Raw genomic sequence first — 15760 nt, 5'->3', positions numbered from 1 at the left:
TTTCTTCTTGGATGGGCTAGCAATTCTGCAATATTGATCTCCAAATATATTCAGATTAGCCCTGGACACTTTACAGGAAATATCTTGGTTGACTTGGCCTAACCCATAGAGCATATACATCTATTCTTGAGCTGATGTAAGAGTCGATGTAATCGTGCTAGTCTCTTGGGCAGACTTCATTCTTGTTCTCGTACTTAATTAATTAAATTCGGTTTGCCTCTCTGCTAATGCATTGGTCAAAGCAACTCTCTCTTGCTCCCTTCAAAAATTGTGCAACACTAGAAGACTGCCTTATGCATTTATGAGTTCAGTTTTTTCTTATCATAATGATAAAATGATAAAAATGACAACCAACAAGATCAAAAAAATTCATCTTACAAAGGTATGCAGGGTATTTTCAAGTCGGGCATTGCCGTGCAGAGTTTTCTTACATGTCTTGCAATATTACAGATAATAACAGATTGCTATTCATGTAAAATGAAATGTGTTATATAATTATCAGGCCGGTATACATATGTATGTATATAGTGCGCAGTTGATTTGATCCGTTTGAAATTTGTGCTCTGACCTAATTGTTAATTGGAGTTCAGTGTTTGTTCAAAATGTGTGCAACTCGCAGACGAGGAGGCGTGGCCGAGTATCATAAAGTGTGTGTGTTTCATTGTCAGCATCAACAGCTCCTATCTGACGGTCTGCATTCAGATCTAATCTCTTGCAAGAATCAGATCTAATCTCTTGCAAGAGTCTCCATCAGTTAGGGCATTTGCTAGTCAGGCACTGCCGACTCGCGCACTCTTACTGTGTTCTCAAATTGAAATGAAATGTTGACTTTATGAATATAAATAATTGCACTGGCTAGCCGAGTGAAGGACATGCGATAAAGCACGCGGAGGACATCATTTATCAAAGCTGGGGGCCGCAACGAGAGAGGGCTTGCTCCTCTGGTGAGCAGCTGTTTTGGAATCTTTTAATGGTTTAATAAGCAACGTTGTCCAGCTGCTTGACAATTCTCAAAGCAGTTGAGCACTTGAGTTTGCTTAAGAAATTTGTAAATCTTAAGTACGGAACCTTGAACCTACATTCTCATTCGCTCAATAACTCTGAGACGGATGGTTCTTAGGGAGACGAGGTAACCGTAGCTATTATATATATATTTATCCAAGTCTATTTCATTATAGTTAACAAAAAAGTTGTCTCGTCTGTAAGAGTTGATGTTAAGATAGCTTATCATCCGTTGTAAAGCAATTGCCATTTGATAAGCAGCTTGACTTGGATACGATTTATGTATTTATTTGATATGATAGCTGGCTTGATAAACAAGAAATCCACAACGCGCTGCATTCATCTGTCAGTACAAATCCAGCGACAAGAATGAGTGTGTCGAAATCCTTCAGTCCTCGCCTTACGTGTGCGCTGCTGCTCTGGCTTTGTGGAGTTGGCATTGCGGTGGGATTTGGGAGTGAATCGCATCCTGAGAACAGTTCCGTGACGTTTTGGCAGCGTGTCAAGGCCAGCTTCTCGGATTTTCAGTGGCAGCAGGCGCAGCCAGAGGTGGAGACTCCGGAGACTATACAAAAGCGACGCGAGATATGGCAGCGGCTGACTCTGGCAAGGATTTTGTAGGAAATGCAGCTGAGTAAACTGCACTGCATTAGCCAATTATTGATATAAGCGAAAGTAATTTGAATCAAAAGGGCTTCAAATAAAGTATAATCGAATGGATGATTCATTTTATTAGGTGGCGGAAGCATCGAATGTATGAGACTGCTGTCAAGTACTGGACTGTTCCCTAAGGTAGACTACGATCAATAGTCAAGACGGACGCTTATAGCTCTTGGGCGCATTTATTTGCTAGTTCTGAAAGCACTTGACATTCTTGGCCTGGTCACAATAGCCAGCCCTCTGGTCCCAGTAGAGGCCCTTCGGACAGGAGGTGAGCACCGGCATGCCCGCAATGCAAATGTAGTACTTGCCACAGTCATCGGGATGCGGCAGATAGCTCTGTCGCTCCGAGGGGCACTTCAAGGCGCTGTGTGCCACACTTGGCGGGGTTGGTGCGACGGCAATCGTTGTCGGCTCCCGTTCACTGGGCAAACTGGGCAAGCTAGGGAAAGTACTGCTACTGCTGCTGCTACTGCTGCTGCTACTGCTGCTGCTGCTGCTGCTGCTGCTGCTGCTGCTGCTGCTGCTGCTGCTGCTGATGTTTACAATGTAGCACACTGTGACTTGGCCAGGCGTGGAGGTTGGTTCCTGAGTAGAAGCCAGAGCTGGATTACGGCTGTTGGCATAGCACTCAGCGACGCTACTCAGCTGGCACTCGGAGCTCCTGTAGTTCCAGTGCGTGCCACGGCCGCACTGGTGCCGGTGCAGATGACCGTAGGCACAAATGAAGTACAGCTGGCAACTGGTGGGGTGGGGCAGAAAGTAGGCGCCAAAGTGTCGGCACTCGATGTGCTCCGGGTCGTAGCGCTCCATGGGGCTCACGGCCAGACCGGTTGCCACATCGACGGCCACAAAGACCGGCTGAGGCCGGCCCAGCCACCAATTGTAGTCGACATTCGCCAGTCCACTGGGCGTGGAGGTAGTGACGCTGGCAATGCCATCCGCTGGAGTGCAATTTACCTTTTCCGGCAAATCGCAGACAGATTCAATCGGGTTGAAATGTAGGCCCTGGTCGCAGTAGAATAGCGTGGTCACCTTGTGGCAGGCAAAGTACGCATTACAATCCAACGGGTGGGCCACCAAATGACCATCCGCACGTCCCTCACAAATCTGGAATCAACCCCATCGATAAGTCAGCCATTCCCTTGAACGCAGCTCCGGCACTTACATGGCTCAGATCTGCGATTTCCTGGTGAATCGGCTGCTCAGCGGCTTGGGACACCCCGAGACAGATGCCCACAAGCAATGCAAAATGCACGCGTATTTCCATGCGACGCTCTTTGCGATGAGTTGTTATTGATTTTACACACTTTGAGAAAAGCAATTGACGATTACCTCGTGCTCGAGCCTTATATAAGGCCGGGTTTCCACACCCAGCGTCCGCTGGGTGCAGCCATTAAAGAGTACTATGCGTACACTAATTGGAACATGAAAACCTATTTTTGAGCACTTGTCGCGCCAGAGGTTAAATATGCGATAAAAAAAAAAAGAAACACTGAATAACAAGAGACGCAAATTTCATAGGAATGAATCATCCTCAAGGGTCGAACATGTAGTATACTCTTAGGCAGCAGCGGGAAGTCTTATAAAAGAGCAGAATCGGCCAGGCAACTGCCTATTCTACCTACTTGTTGAGTGAAGTTTCAGGTTCACTTTGCAGTTATACGCAGTGTAGGCTGCATAGATTGTATCCTCTGATCAGACCGAGATCTCAGCATGCCTTGACATCAGCATTTTCCGTACGTAGCTTTCAAGTAGAGTCACAGATTGTACGCTACCAAAGACGAAAAATCGAAAGACTGAGCCTGCGATGATCAATACAAGATTACGCGTTCTGACTGTGTAGCTCGAGTGTGGTCACTGACTGCTGCCGCTCTGAAGAAAGAGCTTAGAAGTAGGATTAAAGATGGAACTCAAAGATCAACCTTCAAAAGACCTGGGGATTGATTTTGCGTTGCATCTTTTTTTTAAGTATATATAGATAATCTTATTATATTATCAACAATTGCGGTATGCACAGTGTATAAAGAGCCCCCAATTGCAAGGGGAATGAAAAATGAAAGAGTTGTTAAGATTCGAAAATATAAGCGAACAGAATTGAAAAAACGGACTCCTAAATTGATGGGCTTCCTGGATGATTAATCATAAAAGTATGCTCTCAACACTATTACCCTCCGTCTGGAAGCCTTTAAATGGATTGATTTTGTCAAAACGATAATGTGCTGTGTTTATTAAGATATAAATATACTAAAATCATTGGCCCACTACAGTTTATAATTCACGCATTTTCCTCTATAAAATAAATATAATAATCATATAATCATACCACACACTGTGTTTAAAGTACGATAAGAATGAACAGTTTTATTAATAAATATGTCTAATCAAACATAATCAAATAAATAAATAAATAAATAAATCTACAACAAATATGTAATATTGATTTAAAGACCTCCCTCACATTACTAAATTTCGTATGTAGATAGTAGGCAGTCGATCATTGATTTGTTTTGGATGATGATTTAAGTGCCTGATGTCGTCTTTAAAGTATTTTTAAACAATTCCCAAATGGCTTTAGCTATGGAACGCGTGCGGTCTTTCCCAAATTATCAACTGAATAAGTCTGTTGATAAAAATACGTATTTAATTTTAACATATTGCGACACTTTCAGCTCTTTTCTAATGCTCTAAAAATTATGTCCCCGTATCAGACATACGGCGTGACAAGTTATATTTAATAAGCGTATGGTCTGCTGCTCAGTTAGTCGTTGTCTTAGCCCGGTCAAGTCGCTCCTCCGCGTCTCTTTACATACCGCAAAATATGAGTGCGTAAACTATTCGATAATTGAATATATAACTTTATATAAAATGGAAGGAATACTGTGCCCATATAATACGTACAAAATAAGTGATAGGATTCTTACTTAGTATTAGATATACTAATTTACAGCTCATCAAGGAAGACTTGTGTATACCCATAAAATGATCCATTCTCTAGTACTTCTTTCAGGAATACTCAGACCAATATACTATCTCTCTTATAAGGCTCTTTACTTGAATGGCATTTCGAGAATTCTAATCTAAACTATATACTTTGCAGATAGAAGTGTATTTTACCTACTCGTCCTTGGCTTTGGCCTCGCGTTAGTGCCAAGTGTGGCAGCCACTTTTGATCCGGAAGTCCTTTGCACTTTGGTCGTCGAAGGCACGAAGATGAATGATCCGCGCATCTGCAATGGCTGGATACAGTGCGTAGATGGCAAACCCGTGAGCGGCACCTGCGACAAAGGTCTCTTCTATGATAGAGAGAGTGAGGATTGCGTGCCGTCCACTGATATCAAGTGTATCTCCAGCGATCCGTGCGCGGCAGAGCCGAATGGCTTCGCTCCCGATCCGTACTCTTGCAATGGCTATTACTATTGTGCAGACGGTGTGGGTAAGCGTGGCGTCTGCAACCCCGGACTGAACTACAATCCGGGCACTGAGTCCTGCATCCGTGATTTTCCGTGCGTTGCCAAAATGGATCCCGACAGCTATTGCAACATTCTGCCCGATGGCGTCTTCATCAAGGACGAGCTCAATTGCAATGGCTACGAGATGTGCTGGAAGGGCGAAGTGATCCGTGACACCTGCCCGGGCACCTTCTACTTCAACGCCAAAAAGGGCGACTGTGACTACCCCCAGAATGTGGAATGCGCTATCACAGAGCCCCCTCCACTGACAGCGGGGCCGGACACTTGCCCCAAGGCAGGCGTCTTCATCTCCGACGACAGCAGCTGCAATGGGTACTACTACTGTAGGGAGGGTGCCGATGGGCAAATGCTGCTCCAGCACGGCGACTGTGATGACGGTCGCTTCTTCACGGCCCGCGCTGGCGGCGCCTGCGTGCCCCGATCGAACATCAAGTGCGAGTACAACCGATGCGTCGGCCTGGGCTATACGGTCATTGAGCTGGCCAACGAATCGGATGATGGATGCACGGGCTACGCCATTTGTCAAGACGGCGTCAAAATTGGCGAGGGCACCTGCCCTAATGGCGATTACTTCGACGAACAGACCCAGCGCTGCACCGACCAGATCATATCTTATGCAGCCTGCGCGATATCTACCCAATCCACAACAAATACGGCAATGATGGATGGCGACTCGACAACGGCAACCTGAAAAGCACGCACACAATGGTATAGCCCAATACCATATCACAGAGCCGTCAATTTCATAAGCATAGCGTCATTTATTTATTTACTCACCATGGACTTTGATAAGTTTATTTTTTGCTCACAAATCGTGTGGGTTTTGAAGGCAATGCCCACAATATAAATGTGATATGATTTAATATTTATGGGATTTACAATTTGATATATGTACATGTATGTATATTTATATACAAACTAGCTGGCCTGGCAAACGTTGCATTGTCCTATCCATTATTTCTAAGTAAAAAATTGTTGAAAGCTATGTTGTTCAGGTTGGGATACACTCTGATTAAGTTATTAATCTGATTTTCATTCAAGCACCTTGTGGTAAACGACATTCTTTGTTTTTTGGTCAGGTGCAAGAACAAATAATGCGGATGGCTTGCCAACACGTGAGCATACCACGTACAATGCCACGTACACGACCATGAGAAAAACACGCATTTTCTAGATTGAGGCCAAAAAAGGTCAAAGATTGGCCCTGCGATTTGTTGATCGTCATGGCGAAGGCAAGACGAACCGGGAATTGAATTCGTTTAAACTCAAAAAGCATATCTGTTGGGATCATCGGAATCCTAGGAATAAGAACTTCTTCATCTTTAAATTTTCCTTTGAGTATCGACGCGTGAATCACATTGCTCATCAGTTTTCTTATCACCAAACGCGTTCCATTGCAGTTTTGGTTGGTTTAAATTTCTAAGCATGATAACTACCGAGCCAACTTTCAGTTGTAAATTGTGCGGTGGTAAGCCAGGCACATCCAAGGAGTTCAAAAATTCAGTTAGATAATTAATGGCTTCTTCGCTTGTTACACAGTCGATAGATTTGAATGAATACTGTGTACCAACGACTTTATTTTGAATTCTAAAGTTAAGGTCATCCACATCTTTATTTTTAGCCGCCGAAATTGCTCGCTCACTTAACCATTTAGTATTTTTGTGAAGAGCAATGATATTCGGAATGATATTTACAGACAGTTGAAGTTACATATGGTTACATATCGCCACAGATTTGATGCTTTGAGACAAGCGTTTATTTCGTCGGCAACAGTAGATCTTGGAATTACTGGTAGTGTGTCGGAAATCGCCAGATAATAAAATCCTTGAACCATTACTTATTGCCGTTTCACGGGTTGCCTCTCTTTAAGAAGCACGAATTAAGGCCCTTCTTTGCTGGGAACTAACGCGGCGCCTTTCTCGGGCGATTTCTCGTTCTTTGTCAGATAATTGACTCGCGTTATTCCGTTGCCTTATTGCATTATGGGTCCGCCGGGAAAGATTAGATCTTCTAGGACGCGGCATTTTTATTAATAGTAATACTGAATACGTCCTCGCATAAAACAATCGAGATATACAAATATGAATAATTTACACAAATTAATGTCTGAGACAAACAAATTTTTTTTTTTTTTATAAAATTAGCTTTTTTATGAATAGTCAGGTTTGCCTGAGGCTGTGCCGTAGACTGACTGACTACATTTGTTTATTTACTTCTATACTATTGTATTATATGAGAGAAGGACCGTCACTGTTATCAAGCCTACTGAGTATCAATAGAAATTTGAATCTTTAGGGAAAAAACCGCGTTTTTCAAGTATTCGTGAAATTTTTTCAGTATTTTTAAGATCTACTATCCTACTCGTAGCGGAGACAAATCCAACAAATCAAAAACCATGAATATTGATCCAGCAGATCTCGCGTTATAAGTGCTGGAAAACTTTTCACAACTCTCTTTTATATATATAATATAGATACAAGGTGCAAGTCACCTTGATAAGCACTTGCTTTGAACTATTTGAATATACGTCTGACCATTGCCTTAAATGTTGCCTCCTAGATCTAGAAAAGAATTTCACTCTCCTCAGCTTTGAAATGGATTCAGAGTGTTAAATTTCACTAGAACTTGTATACTGTTAATTTCAAATATATACATTGATAATTGAACTTTAGTATATGTAGTAGTAAGCAGAGATCGGGCTCGAAGTCGTATACTGGCTGTAGGAGGGTTTACAGACACCATATAATCCATATATTTTCCAGATCTAAACGACGAGCTGAGTCGATCTAGTCATGTCTATGAGCACAGAGAATTTCTATTTTACGAGGTTCACAGAGAACGTATTCCGAAAAATAGAGACTTTGGTAAATACACATAAGTGGAGAATCTGCCCTAAGAAGATGATTAGGCAAGCAAGAGGGTAACTCCTAGTCGAGCAGTTGCAACTAGCACACTCTTGCTAGTACATGTGTAGTGAATAATTTCTAGGAGGCGGTAGAGTTGTTCTACTTGTCGAGCCGCTCATAGAATTGTCCGCGCGATGAGCGCTGGAAATAATATTTTCAAGTTGCCTCAAATGTGAGATCCGAAACCTTGTATGTATCTGAGATATTTCGGCAGTTTGTTTTCGTGATAGCGCTGCGCTCACCTCACCTTGCCGTTTATCTGTAGAGGTACAGTGACTCTTACTACCAGTGAGTTGCTACAAGCACCTGCATACTATCAACGCTCGTCAGTATTAATTAGCAGGCATCAGGTGTGTGTCGTACAAGGCATTCGTATTTGAGTTCTCGAATTCGTCGAAAATATCACATTTATTTCTGACTGCCTGATAACGCAGTTTATATGCTGAATTTTCTCTCGCAAATAGTTTTCTAGTTCTGATGAAAACTTGTAATTATTGAACTCGAATATTCCGGCATGGGAACTTCAATCGGACCTTCAAATTTTAATGTATACATATTTGTATGTACATACCCATATATGTATGTGCATGATAATGATAATTAAACAGAACTAAAGGAATATGCAATGCTCTTTGACTTCCACCAAATTGAGGTCTAATTTAATAAGTTGCAAATAGAATGATAAACTGAAGACAGGATCAGGCCGCGCAGGCGACATAGTTGGGGTTAACGGGCGTGCATCCCTGGTTGCGTTCGTCAAAGAAGTAGTCGGTGGGGCAATGGCCAGTGCTGACGGTGACGCCGTTCGAGCAGCGTGCATAGGACTGACAGTTGCCTAGTACATTGACATAGGTCAAGGTGGTATCGACGCAACGGTCCAGCGGGCAGCGAACATTGACACGATCGCGGCAGGAGAGCTTCTCGTAGTCGAAGTACAAGCCCAGAGGGCAACGCAGATGCTGGGGATTCGTGTCGTGCTTGCCATTCGTGGGAGCCTTGCAGATGTAGTAGTGGCTGCACGACTCGTCGTCCGCAAAGTAGCCCTGGCGGGCTGTGCCGTTAACCAGACAGAAGGTATTCTCTGGCGGGGGCAGCGCTGCGGTGGCATAGCACGTGGCATTCACTGCGGGCACGCACTGGCCGAGGGTGACATCGTACGCCTTATGAGCGGCACATTCGCGCTCATAGAGCACGTCGTTGATGCAGACGTAGTACTTGTGGCAATGCTGCTCATTGGCTAGACGAGTGTTGTTAGACAGGGAGCGACAGACCGGGGATTTGGTTTTTTGGCTGCTGCCCGGGCAACTGTACTGGGTGGGGTAGACACAAGAGCGAGATCTTGGATTGAAGATCAGCTCTTTGGGACAGTTGGCCTTGACCTCGCGGTGCCCCTTGCAGAGCAGATAGCCCTGGCAGTTGTGGCTTGTGGAATCCGGCAGGAAGGTGCCATCCGTTTCGTTGGCACAGGCATTGACAATGGTGTTAATGTTCATTGCAGTCGTCTCGTAGGGGCAATCGACATTTTCAGAGACGGTGCAACGGCCCCTCTCCTTGTTATAGCTGAGTCCTGTGGCGCAGGTGCCCTCCTCCAATGCGGTGGTATAGCTCGGACAGTGCACCCAATAGTTGCACGTATTTGGCCGCAGGAAGCTAGTATCCGTGGGCAGCAACTCGCACATCTCACTTATCGAGAGAGACTCGAAGTCGGCTAGTTTGCTGCCACCGGCCAGTGCGACCACGGCAAGCACAAGCAGGGGCAGGACTCCTCTAGCTACAATTAACGGCATTAACAATGTGAATCAGTGTCAATCAAAAAGAGAGTGAAAGAGCGAAAGAGCGAGAGAGAGAGAGAGTGAATGAGTGAGGGAGTGAGGGATTACCTTGTTTCATGCTGTTCTCGGTTATCGTTGGTTATCGGCGATAGTTATCGGTATCCTTAAATTGTTGCGATCGCTAGCTCCGCCTGCAGCTCAACAACTTGACTGATGCGCTGGCACCGGTCGGCACCTGCTTAAATATGCAAAGCTTCATTCTTTCATTCATTGCCGTTTAGCGAAAAAATCAATTTTGAAAATGCACAGGCCCAAGGAAGGCAATGTCGATGTCAATGTCTTTGCCTGTCTCTGATATCAGATATCAATGTGCGCGATAGCACTCGCATCTGATAGCGCACAGCATGTAAATTACACGGCAATAACATGGCCCATTGGTGACTCGGCGGTTCGATTGTTCGGGTTTTTCGGGTTTCGCTATTTCAGTGACTTGCTTTTTCGGTGTTTTATGTTTCGCTGTTTCGCTGTTTCGGTGGCCATGCCATCAACCCTCGATCGGTTCTGAATTCAAAGAAAAATTCCGTACAATAGTCAAATTGAATAATTGAGCGATTTCTGGCCTCGACGAGATGACTAGAATATTCGAGACATGGCCCTTATGGCCTTTTCATATCACTCGCTTCTGACAAAGGCATCTTATCTAATCGTATCGTATCCATCCATTACTTGGATTGAACCAAAGTTCCCGAAATAGATATCCCTGTCAAATTTATAAAATATGAAAATACTTAGGTCAGAGTGCTAGATTAACTGATTTATTTATTTATGTGCAATCGACTTTAGCAATGTTTGAATATGAAGCCACTGCGGTCCTTAAGATATTATCATCCATTTTGTCCGTTTTTGTAAAATAGTTTTCCTTTTACGTTTCTACGGGTCCACAAACAGGGTACGTTGGCTTTGTGGGCACACATTGTCCGCTTATCTCGTCCAGATAGGGGTATTCCGGATTACAATAGCTTCTGCCACCAGTCGGACAGTATGTGTACTCCGTGCAATTTGTATTCGCAACAACGGCGTATGTCAAATTAGTATTTGCACAACGGTTATACGTACATTCTAAACTAGCGGGAGAAACGCATATTTTTTCGTCTGGATCAAATTCCAAGCCTAACGGACACGAGCCCCAAACACCAATGTTAGAAGTAGCAGGATCTTTGCAGAAGTAGTAACCGTAACAAGTCTTCCCATCGGCAATAAACGTATCCCCTGTGGTGCAGTTCTGTGTGGTTGGAGCTGGAAGATCTGGGTTATTATTGTTGTTGATGTTGTTACTGGTGTCGTCGTCGGAGCATGGATTGGCTTTTTGGCAGTATCCGGTGGCAGCGTTAAATGTTCCAGTTGTGCACTGGCCCCACACTCCGTACCCATTGACACAGTGCAGATACTGGCCACAATTGTTCGGATCGCCAATAAAGATATTGTTGGGCATGAAACGGCAGATGGAGTTCTGTGGGCATGTTGGGCCCCACACGCACGTGTTGTTGTTGGCGGCATACGTTTGACCAGCTGGGCATGATACTGTCTTGGCGGTGCCATCCCCAAAGCAATACGTATACTTGGTGCAATCGTTGGGATCGGCCACGAATCCAGGTGTCTTCAGTGCGCTGCATGTCTTCTGGGCGCTGGTCGAACACGTCGTGGTGGATTCTGGCCGGCAAGTCTGCGTCTGCGAATCGTAAACGAGACCTTTGTCACAGGTGCCATAGCCTATAAGCTGCTGGCCCTTGCAGTAGCCCCAGCTGTTGCAATCGGCGGGATTGCCAATATATCCGCTGCCCGACCATTGGGCACACATGTCCTGCATCGTATAGCCAGCGGACTGACTGGCCAGCATTAGGCAGGCCGTCGCCAGAACAGTTGCCTTCAAGTGGAAAGCTGCAAAATGAAAAGCGTTCTGATTAATTCCCAATCCTTTTGCTGCTATCCATTCTGGTATTTTTTGCATTTTAGTATCACAGGCCTACCAGTCATCGCGTTGGGTTCGGACCGGTTCGGTTGGGTTCGATTGTAGTTGACTTATTAGATAGCCGCGTATGCTGTAGGAGCACACCAACTCAATACTAAGCCTACCAATCGCACGATATGCTTTATATAGAGAGCCAAGCCTGCCAGCTCCATCTAATAGCCTATCTGGGTGCGTTTAATTAAAACTGTTCGCACTTTTGCAGATAAGCTTACCCGCAACTGAAACACTGAAAAATACCATAATTAAAATGCGATAATGCTTTGCCTCACCTAACATATTCTTAATTTTCCTTTTTCTCTATTCAGTGTACCAGAAAGTAGCAATGGGGCTGCGATTTCTAGCGACTGGCTTTATATGCGAACATTCCCTAATCATATTACCTAGCCGATCGAACGTCATTGAGTTATTTTTCCCGCAGCTCGATTTATCATCTTTGTTATCGTCAATCGTCAAGTGCCGTCCGGATTATCAATTTCTTGTGGACAACTGTTTATTTGTGTAATTATTTTTTAATTCAATGACATACCAATTATTGATCGTCGTCTCCAGCTAACTGCGTTACTCGTCAACTAATCGTATCGAGCCTGTCATTGTGTCATTCCATATCGTTGACAACGTTTACGAACAATACCATTTCCGCTGAATTGTGTTCTACGAAATCTATCTTAAAGGAATTGTTGCTTTTTTTTTTTTTGTAATTTTATTCGTTTTTTGAAAAGTATGAAATGCATACTTTTGAGCGAAAGCATACGAAAGCAAAATGAGTATATTAGTTTTGTGCATTATCCGTCTTGCTGTACATCTGTCTGCATGAGCGCAGTTTATTTTTGCGTTATTGAAAGCTTGAAATTTATTTATATCTCCATTTTGGGTATATAATATATAATAAATATTGATCAGAAATAGTTTTAATTACGTTAACTTATAAGTATATATATTTTAGCTTTTACTCCTTATTTTTTCATATTTAACTCAATTATCTTAGAGACTTAGAGCCGAACAGACATCGTACTACTCGTTCCTTTATTGGTAATTCGTAATTTGGATTTTTTCTATAATATACTTTTGGGCATCAAGCTATAAGATATTTTCAGTCTTATATTCTTTGATGCAAGAAATATGTGCAGCATACTTTAATGATCTTGCCATATTATCAAGGGCTCTGTAATAAGGCAATTGAACACATATTATATTCATAATAAACTTTTTATAATCGAATGGGTAGACCGAATTAAGTCTCCCACAGAAATAGGTAGTGCTCGTTAGGTCATCTTCCATCCCTCTTGACAGAATTTCTTTTTGAAGGCTTCAATAGACACAATAGAAAAGTCTGAAATTCTTAAACAGGATATTTACCATAAACAAGAGATTGGACACTCTCCAAATGATTTCATTATTTATAATTCCTTGTTCTTGCGAGATCAAATCACTCATCAACAATATGTTTACTATAAATCTGTATATTCACTATCAGATTATATATTGCCTTCATTTATCGATCCTTCGAGATCATTTTCAATTTCTAAAGGTTTTACTAATGGCTCCCATTTGCCGACTCTAGCTCTCTCACATTCTGTCAATTTTTCTCTTTCGTATCATCTAGCATATTATATCATAGTATCCTTCTACATATTCCAACAGAATTTCATTATTATTATCATTATTATTATTATTATTATTCAAAAAATGGTTTTTTGAAATGTGTAATTCCATAGCTTGGATAAATATATATTGTCCAATTTTAGTGTAGAGGGTATGTTTGAGTAGAGCACTCTCGACAAATATTCCCATATCAGATTTTTATTTTTTATTCATGTACCATTACAAGTGAAATATAAAAATTGAGATAGATATGAATGTCCGTCTTACGCACATTAAACAAAAAATTTCAATAGAGTTAATGAACGCCGCGGCGTTCGGCAATCAGTTTATCAATTCGAAGGATTTATGAGCCGAGAATAATTTGTTATGTGCCGAGACCAGCTGGTTATTACCTATCTATCAGGCATATATCACATAATAAACGATTTCGATTGCTGCTGAAATGCTTTAGAGTAAGCTGCCTTAGCCTTAATAAATAAAATGTCTATTTGGAAAACTCTATTTTGGTTGGCGCTACATTCGGCAACGGCTGCACAAATTTTGGCAAAACAAAGATAAGATTTGAACCGCTGAGAACATATACCCCTAATTTGTTGCAGAATCAGTTATCAAGTAGCAGGTATCAGGTATTAGGTATAAGGTATCAGCGACATTCTGTTCCATATATAAATTCTCTCCAAGCACCAATCCCCATTTAGTTAAAGACAAACCATTTGAACAGTAACATCGAAATCAGAAATACGAAAGGTATTTCCCAATCAATCAACAATGCAAGGTGAGCAAAAAGACATTTATAATTGACAGGTGTTTTGCGCGAGCTGCGTACCTTCGGCAGTTAGTACAGTTCCCGAGAATATTACCATATACGATTGATTACTTTCCCATTGCTTTTTAGTGCCATTGAGATTTTGTATTGGACTGATCCTGCTTGCCCTGTGCCTGCCTCAGTCTCTGCAAGCACTGTATAATTTTGAGGATATGTGTCGGCTGTTCCAGAATGGCATCCACATCCGGAAGCCCGCCTCCTGCAATGAGTACATTGAATGCAAAAATGGCAACGGCATCCTGCACAAATGCGCCGATGATCTGGTCTTCGACGCCAGCTCCCAGAAGTGCGTGAAGGCGACGGCTAGTAACAGTGTGCACTGTGGCAACCTGTGTGAGGGCAAGGACGGCAAGTGGGTGGCCGATCCAACGGACTGTCACAACTATCTGTACTGTAGAAATGGAGAATCCCTGGCCGGCCACTGCGAGGGCACCCAGCACTTCAATGAAACAACGCAGTCCTGCCAGCACGAAAGTGATTCAATTTGTGTGGATGTTGCCAATATATGTGAGCTGCTGCCGGATAAAACAAAGTTTCGGCAAGAGAGTGATTGTAACGAGTACTACGAGTGCAAGAGTAAAAAGCACACGCTCAAGTCCTGCACCTCAGCGCAGTATTTTGACGTGGAGAGTGGAACCTGCAAGGCTAAGAACCTAGTCGCTTGTAATGCACATTCCAAGAAGGACGTATGCTTGTCGAAATCTAAGCCCATTAAGGGTTACCAGCCGGACGGTGCCACTTGCCGTGGTTACTTTTACTGCGGTGACTACGGCGCTGTTCACGACATTGATCCCTGGTGGAGTCAGTGTCCGGAGGGCTTTTTCTTCGACAACACTAGGCAAATGTGCGCCGAGCCCACATCAGTGGTTTGCACTTACAACCGGTGCGAAGGACGCGGAACGATGCTTGTGACCAGCAGCAGTAATGATTGCCACAACTATATTGAATGTGTTGATGGTGTCGAAGTTGCGGAGAAAACTTGCCATTGGGATTACTTCTTCAATGAGAGAGTGCAAGCCTGCGTCAGTGAAATTATTTACGACGGCTGCTGTGATGGGCGTGACTAAAGCGTGTACTTAACTCTCCAACATTTTAAATTTCTTTTATAAAACCAAAATCATGTTCGTTATTAACCCACAATAAACCAGTATATTATGCATATGCATTACAACTGTTTTCAATTGTTGCACTGCTTTATTTTATATACATATGTTCCGTTATATTTAAAGTGCAGAAATAATCGCATAATATACTTGGTATCGATAGACAAAGTGATAAGTATTTTACAGCACTGATCCAATTATATTTGATGCTCGGTGTTTTCAGTTAATAAAATGCAAACAAACAAACATTTTTTTCAAAGGATATTACATTACTATGCACATGTGAAAATAAATGTATTTCTCTCAATTTCAACAGTAAATCTCATATTTTGAGGTCTGTTACTCAAGGTAATGTTAAATTTCGTGCCACTGTTAAGTTCGTGCTTA

At 42.8% G+C, this 15760-nt stretch overlaps 5 protein-coding genes across 7 annotated transcripts; 2 read left to right on the top strand and 3 right to left on the bottom strand.

The window, feature by feature from the left end:
* Positions 1-1703: 1703 nt before the first annotated feature.
* On the bottom strand, positions 1704-2989 carry obst-F (obstructor-F). 2 transcript variants are annotated; one of them, XM_089259724.1, is made up of 3 exons: positions 2831-2989; positions 2201-2772; positions 1704-2161 (listed from the first exon to the last, which is right to left on the bottom strand). In XM_089259724.1, the coding sequence occupies exons 1-3, from the start codon at positions 2930-2932 to the stop codon at positions 1852-1854; spliced, it is 984 nt and encodes a 327-aa protein (XP_089115850.1). In that variant the 5' UTR covers positions 2933-2989; the 3' UTR covers positions 1704-1851. The 2 variants fall into 2 exon arrangements, with proteins under 2 accessions (XP_089115850.1, XP_017956044.2); XM_018100555.3 differs by having other exon boundaries at positions 1704-2772.
* Positions 2990-4388: 1399 nt separating this feature from the next.
* LOC108650304 (peritrophin-48) lies at positions 4389-5998 on the top strand. The gene is made up of 2 exons (XM_018099422.3): positions 4389-4487; positions 4763-5998. Exons 1-2 carry the CDS (start codon positions 4484-4486, stop codon positions 5824-5826), a joined length of 1068 nt encoding a protein of 355 aa, XP_017954911.1. The 5' UTR covers positions 4389-4483; the 3' UTR covers positions 5827-5998.
* Positions 5999-8672: 2674 nt separating this feature from the next.
* On the bottom strand, positions 8673-10077 carry LOC108651098 (peritrophin-44). The gene is made up of 2 exons (XM_018100551.3): positions 9922-10077; positions 8673-9812 (listed from the first exon to the last, which is right to left on the bottom strand). The coding sequence occupies exons 1-2, from the start codon at positions 9929-9931 to the stop codon at positions 8740-8742; spliced, it is 1083 nt and encodes a 360-aa protein (XP_017956040.1). The 5' UTR covers positions 9932-10077; the 3' UTR covers positions 8673-8739.
* A 529-nt stretch (positions 10078-10606) lies between these two features.
* On the bottom strand, positions 10607-12241 carry LOC108651099 (peritrophin-44). Of its 2 annotated transcripts, none has more exons than XM_018100552.3 (2): positions 12112-12241; positions 10607-11751 (listed from the first exon to the last, which is right to left on the bottom strand). In XM_018100552.3, exons 1-2 carry the CDS (start codon positions 12116-12118, stop codon positions 10736-10738), a joined length of 1023 nt encoding a protein of 340 aa, XP_017956041.1. In that variant the 5' UTR covers positions 12119-12241; the 3' UTR covers positions 10607-10735. The 2 variants fall into 2 exon arrangements, with proteins under 2 accessions (XP_017956041.1, XP_017956042.1); XM_018100553.3 differs by lacking the exon at positions 12112-12241 and adding an exon at positions 11841-12006.
* A 1832-nt stretch (positions 12242-14073) lies between these two features.
* Positions 14074-15431, top strand: LOC108651101 (peritrophin-44). The gene is made up of 2 exons (XM_018100558.3): positions 14074-14219; positions 14340-15431. The coding sequence occupies exons 1-2, from the start codon at positions 14213-14215 to the stop codon at positions 15335-15337; spliced, it is 1005 nt and encodes a 334-aa protein (XP_017956047.1). The 5' UTR covers positions 14074-14212; the 3' UTR covers positions 15338-15431.
* The last annotated feature ends 329 nt before the right edge of the window (positions 15432-15760 follow it).

This window comes from Drosophila navojoa, chromosome 4, assembly GCF_054131105.1.
Source record: "Drosophila navojoa isolate 15081-1374.11 chromosome 4, UAZ_NAV_1.0, whole genome shotgun sequence".
Taxonomy (NCBI): Eukaryota; Metazoa; Arthropoda; class Insecta; order Diptera; family Drosophilidae; genus Drosophila; species Drosophila navojoa.
Note: the sequence above shows the minus strand (reverse complement) of the source record. Positions and strands in the feature narration are given on the sequence as shown.

What these genes read in the sequence shown, in the direction of transcription:
- obst-F (XM_018100555.3), bottom strand. Translation starts at nt 2,932, where the DNA reads ATGGAAATACGCGTGCATTTTGCATTGCTTGTGGGCATCTGTCTCGGG. An exon ending in AAATCGCAGATCTGAGCCAT is followed by an intron (nt 2,773 to 2,830) that starts GTAAGTGCCGGA and finishes GGTTGATTCCAG; the next exon opens with ATTTGTGAGGGACGTGCGGA.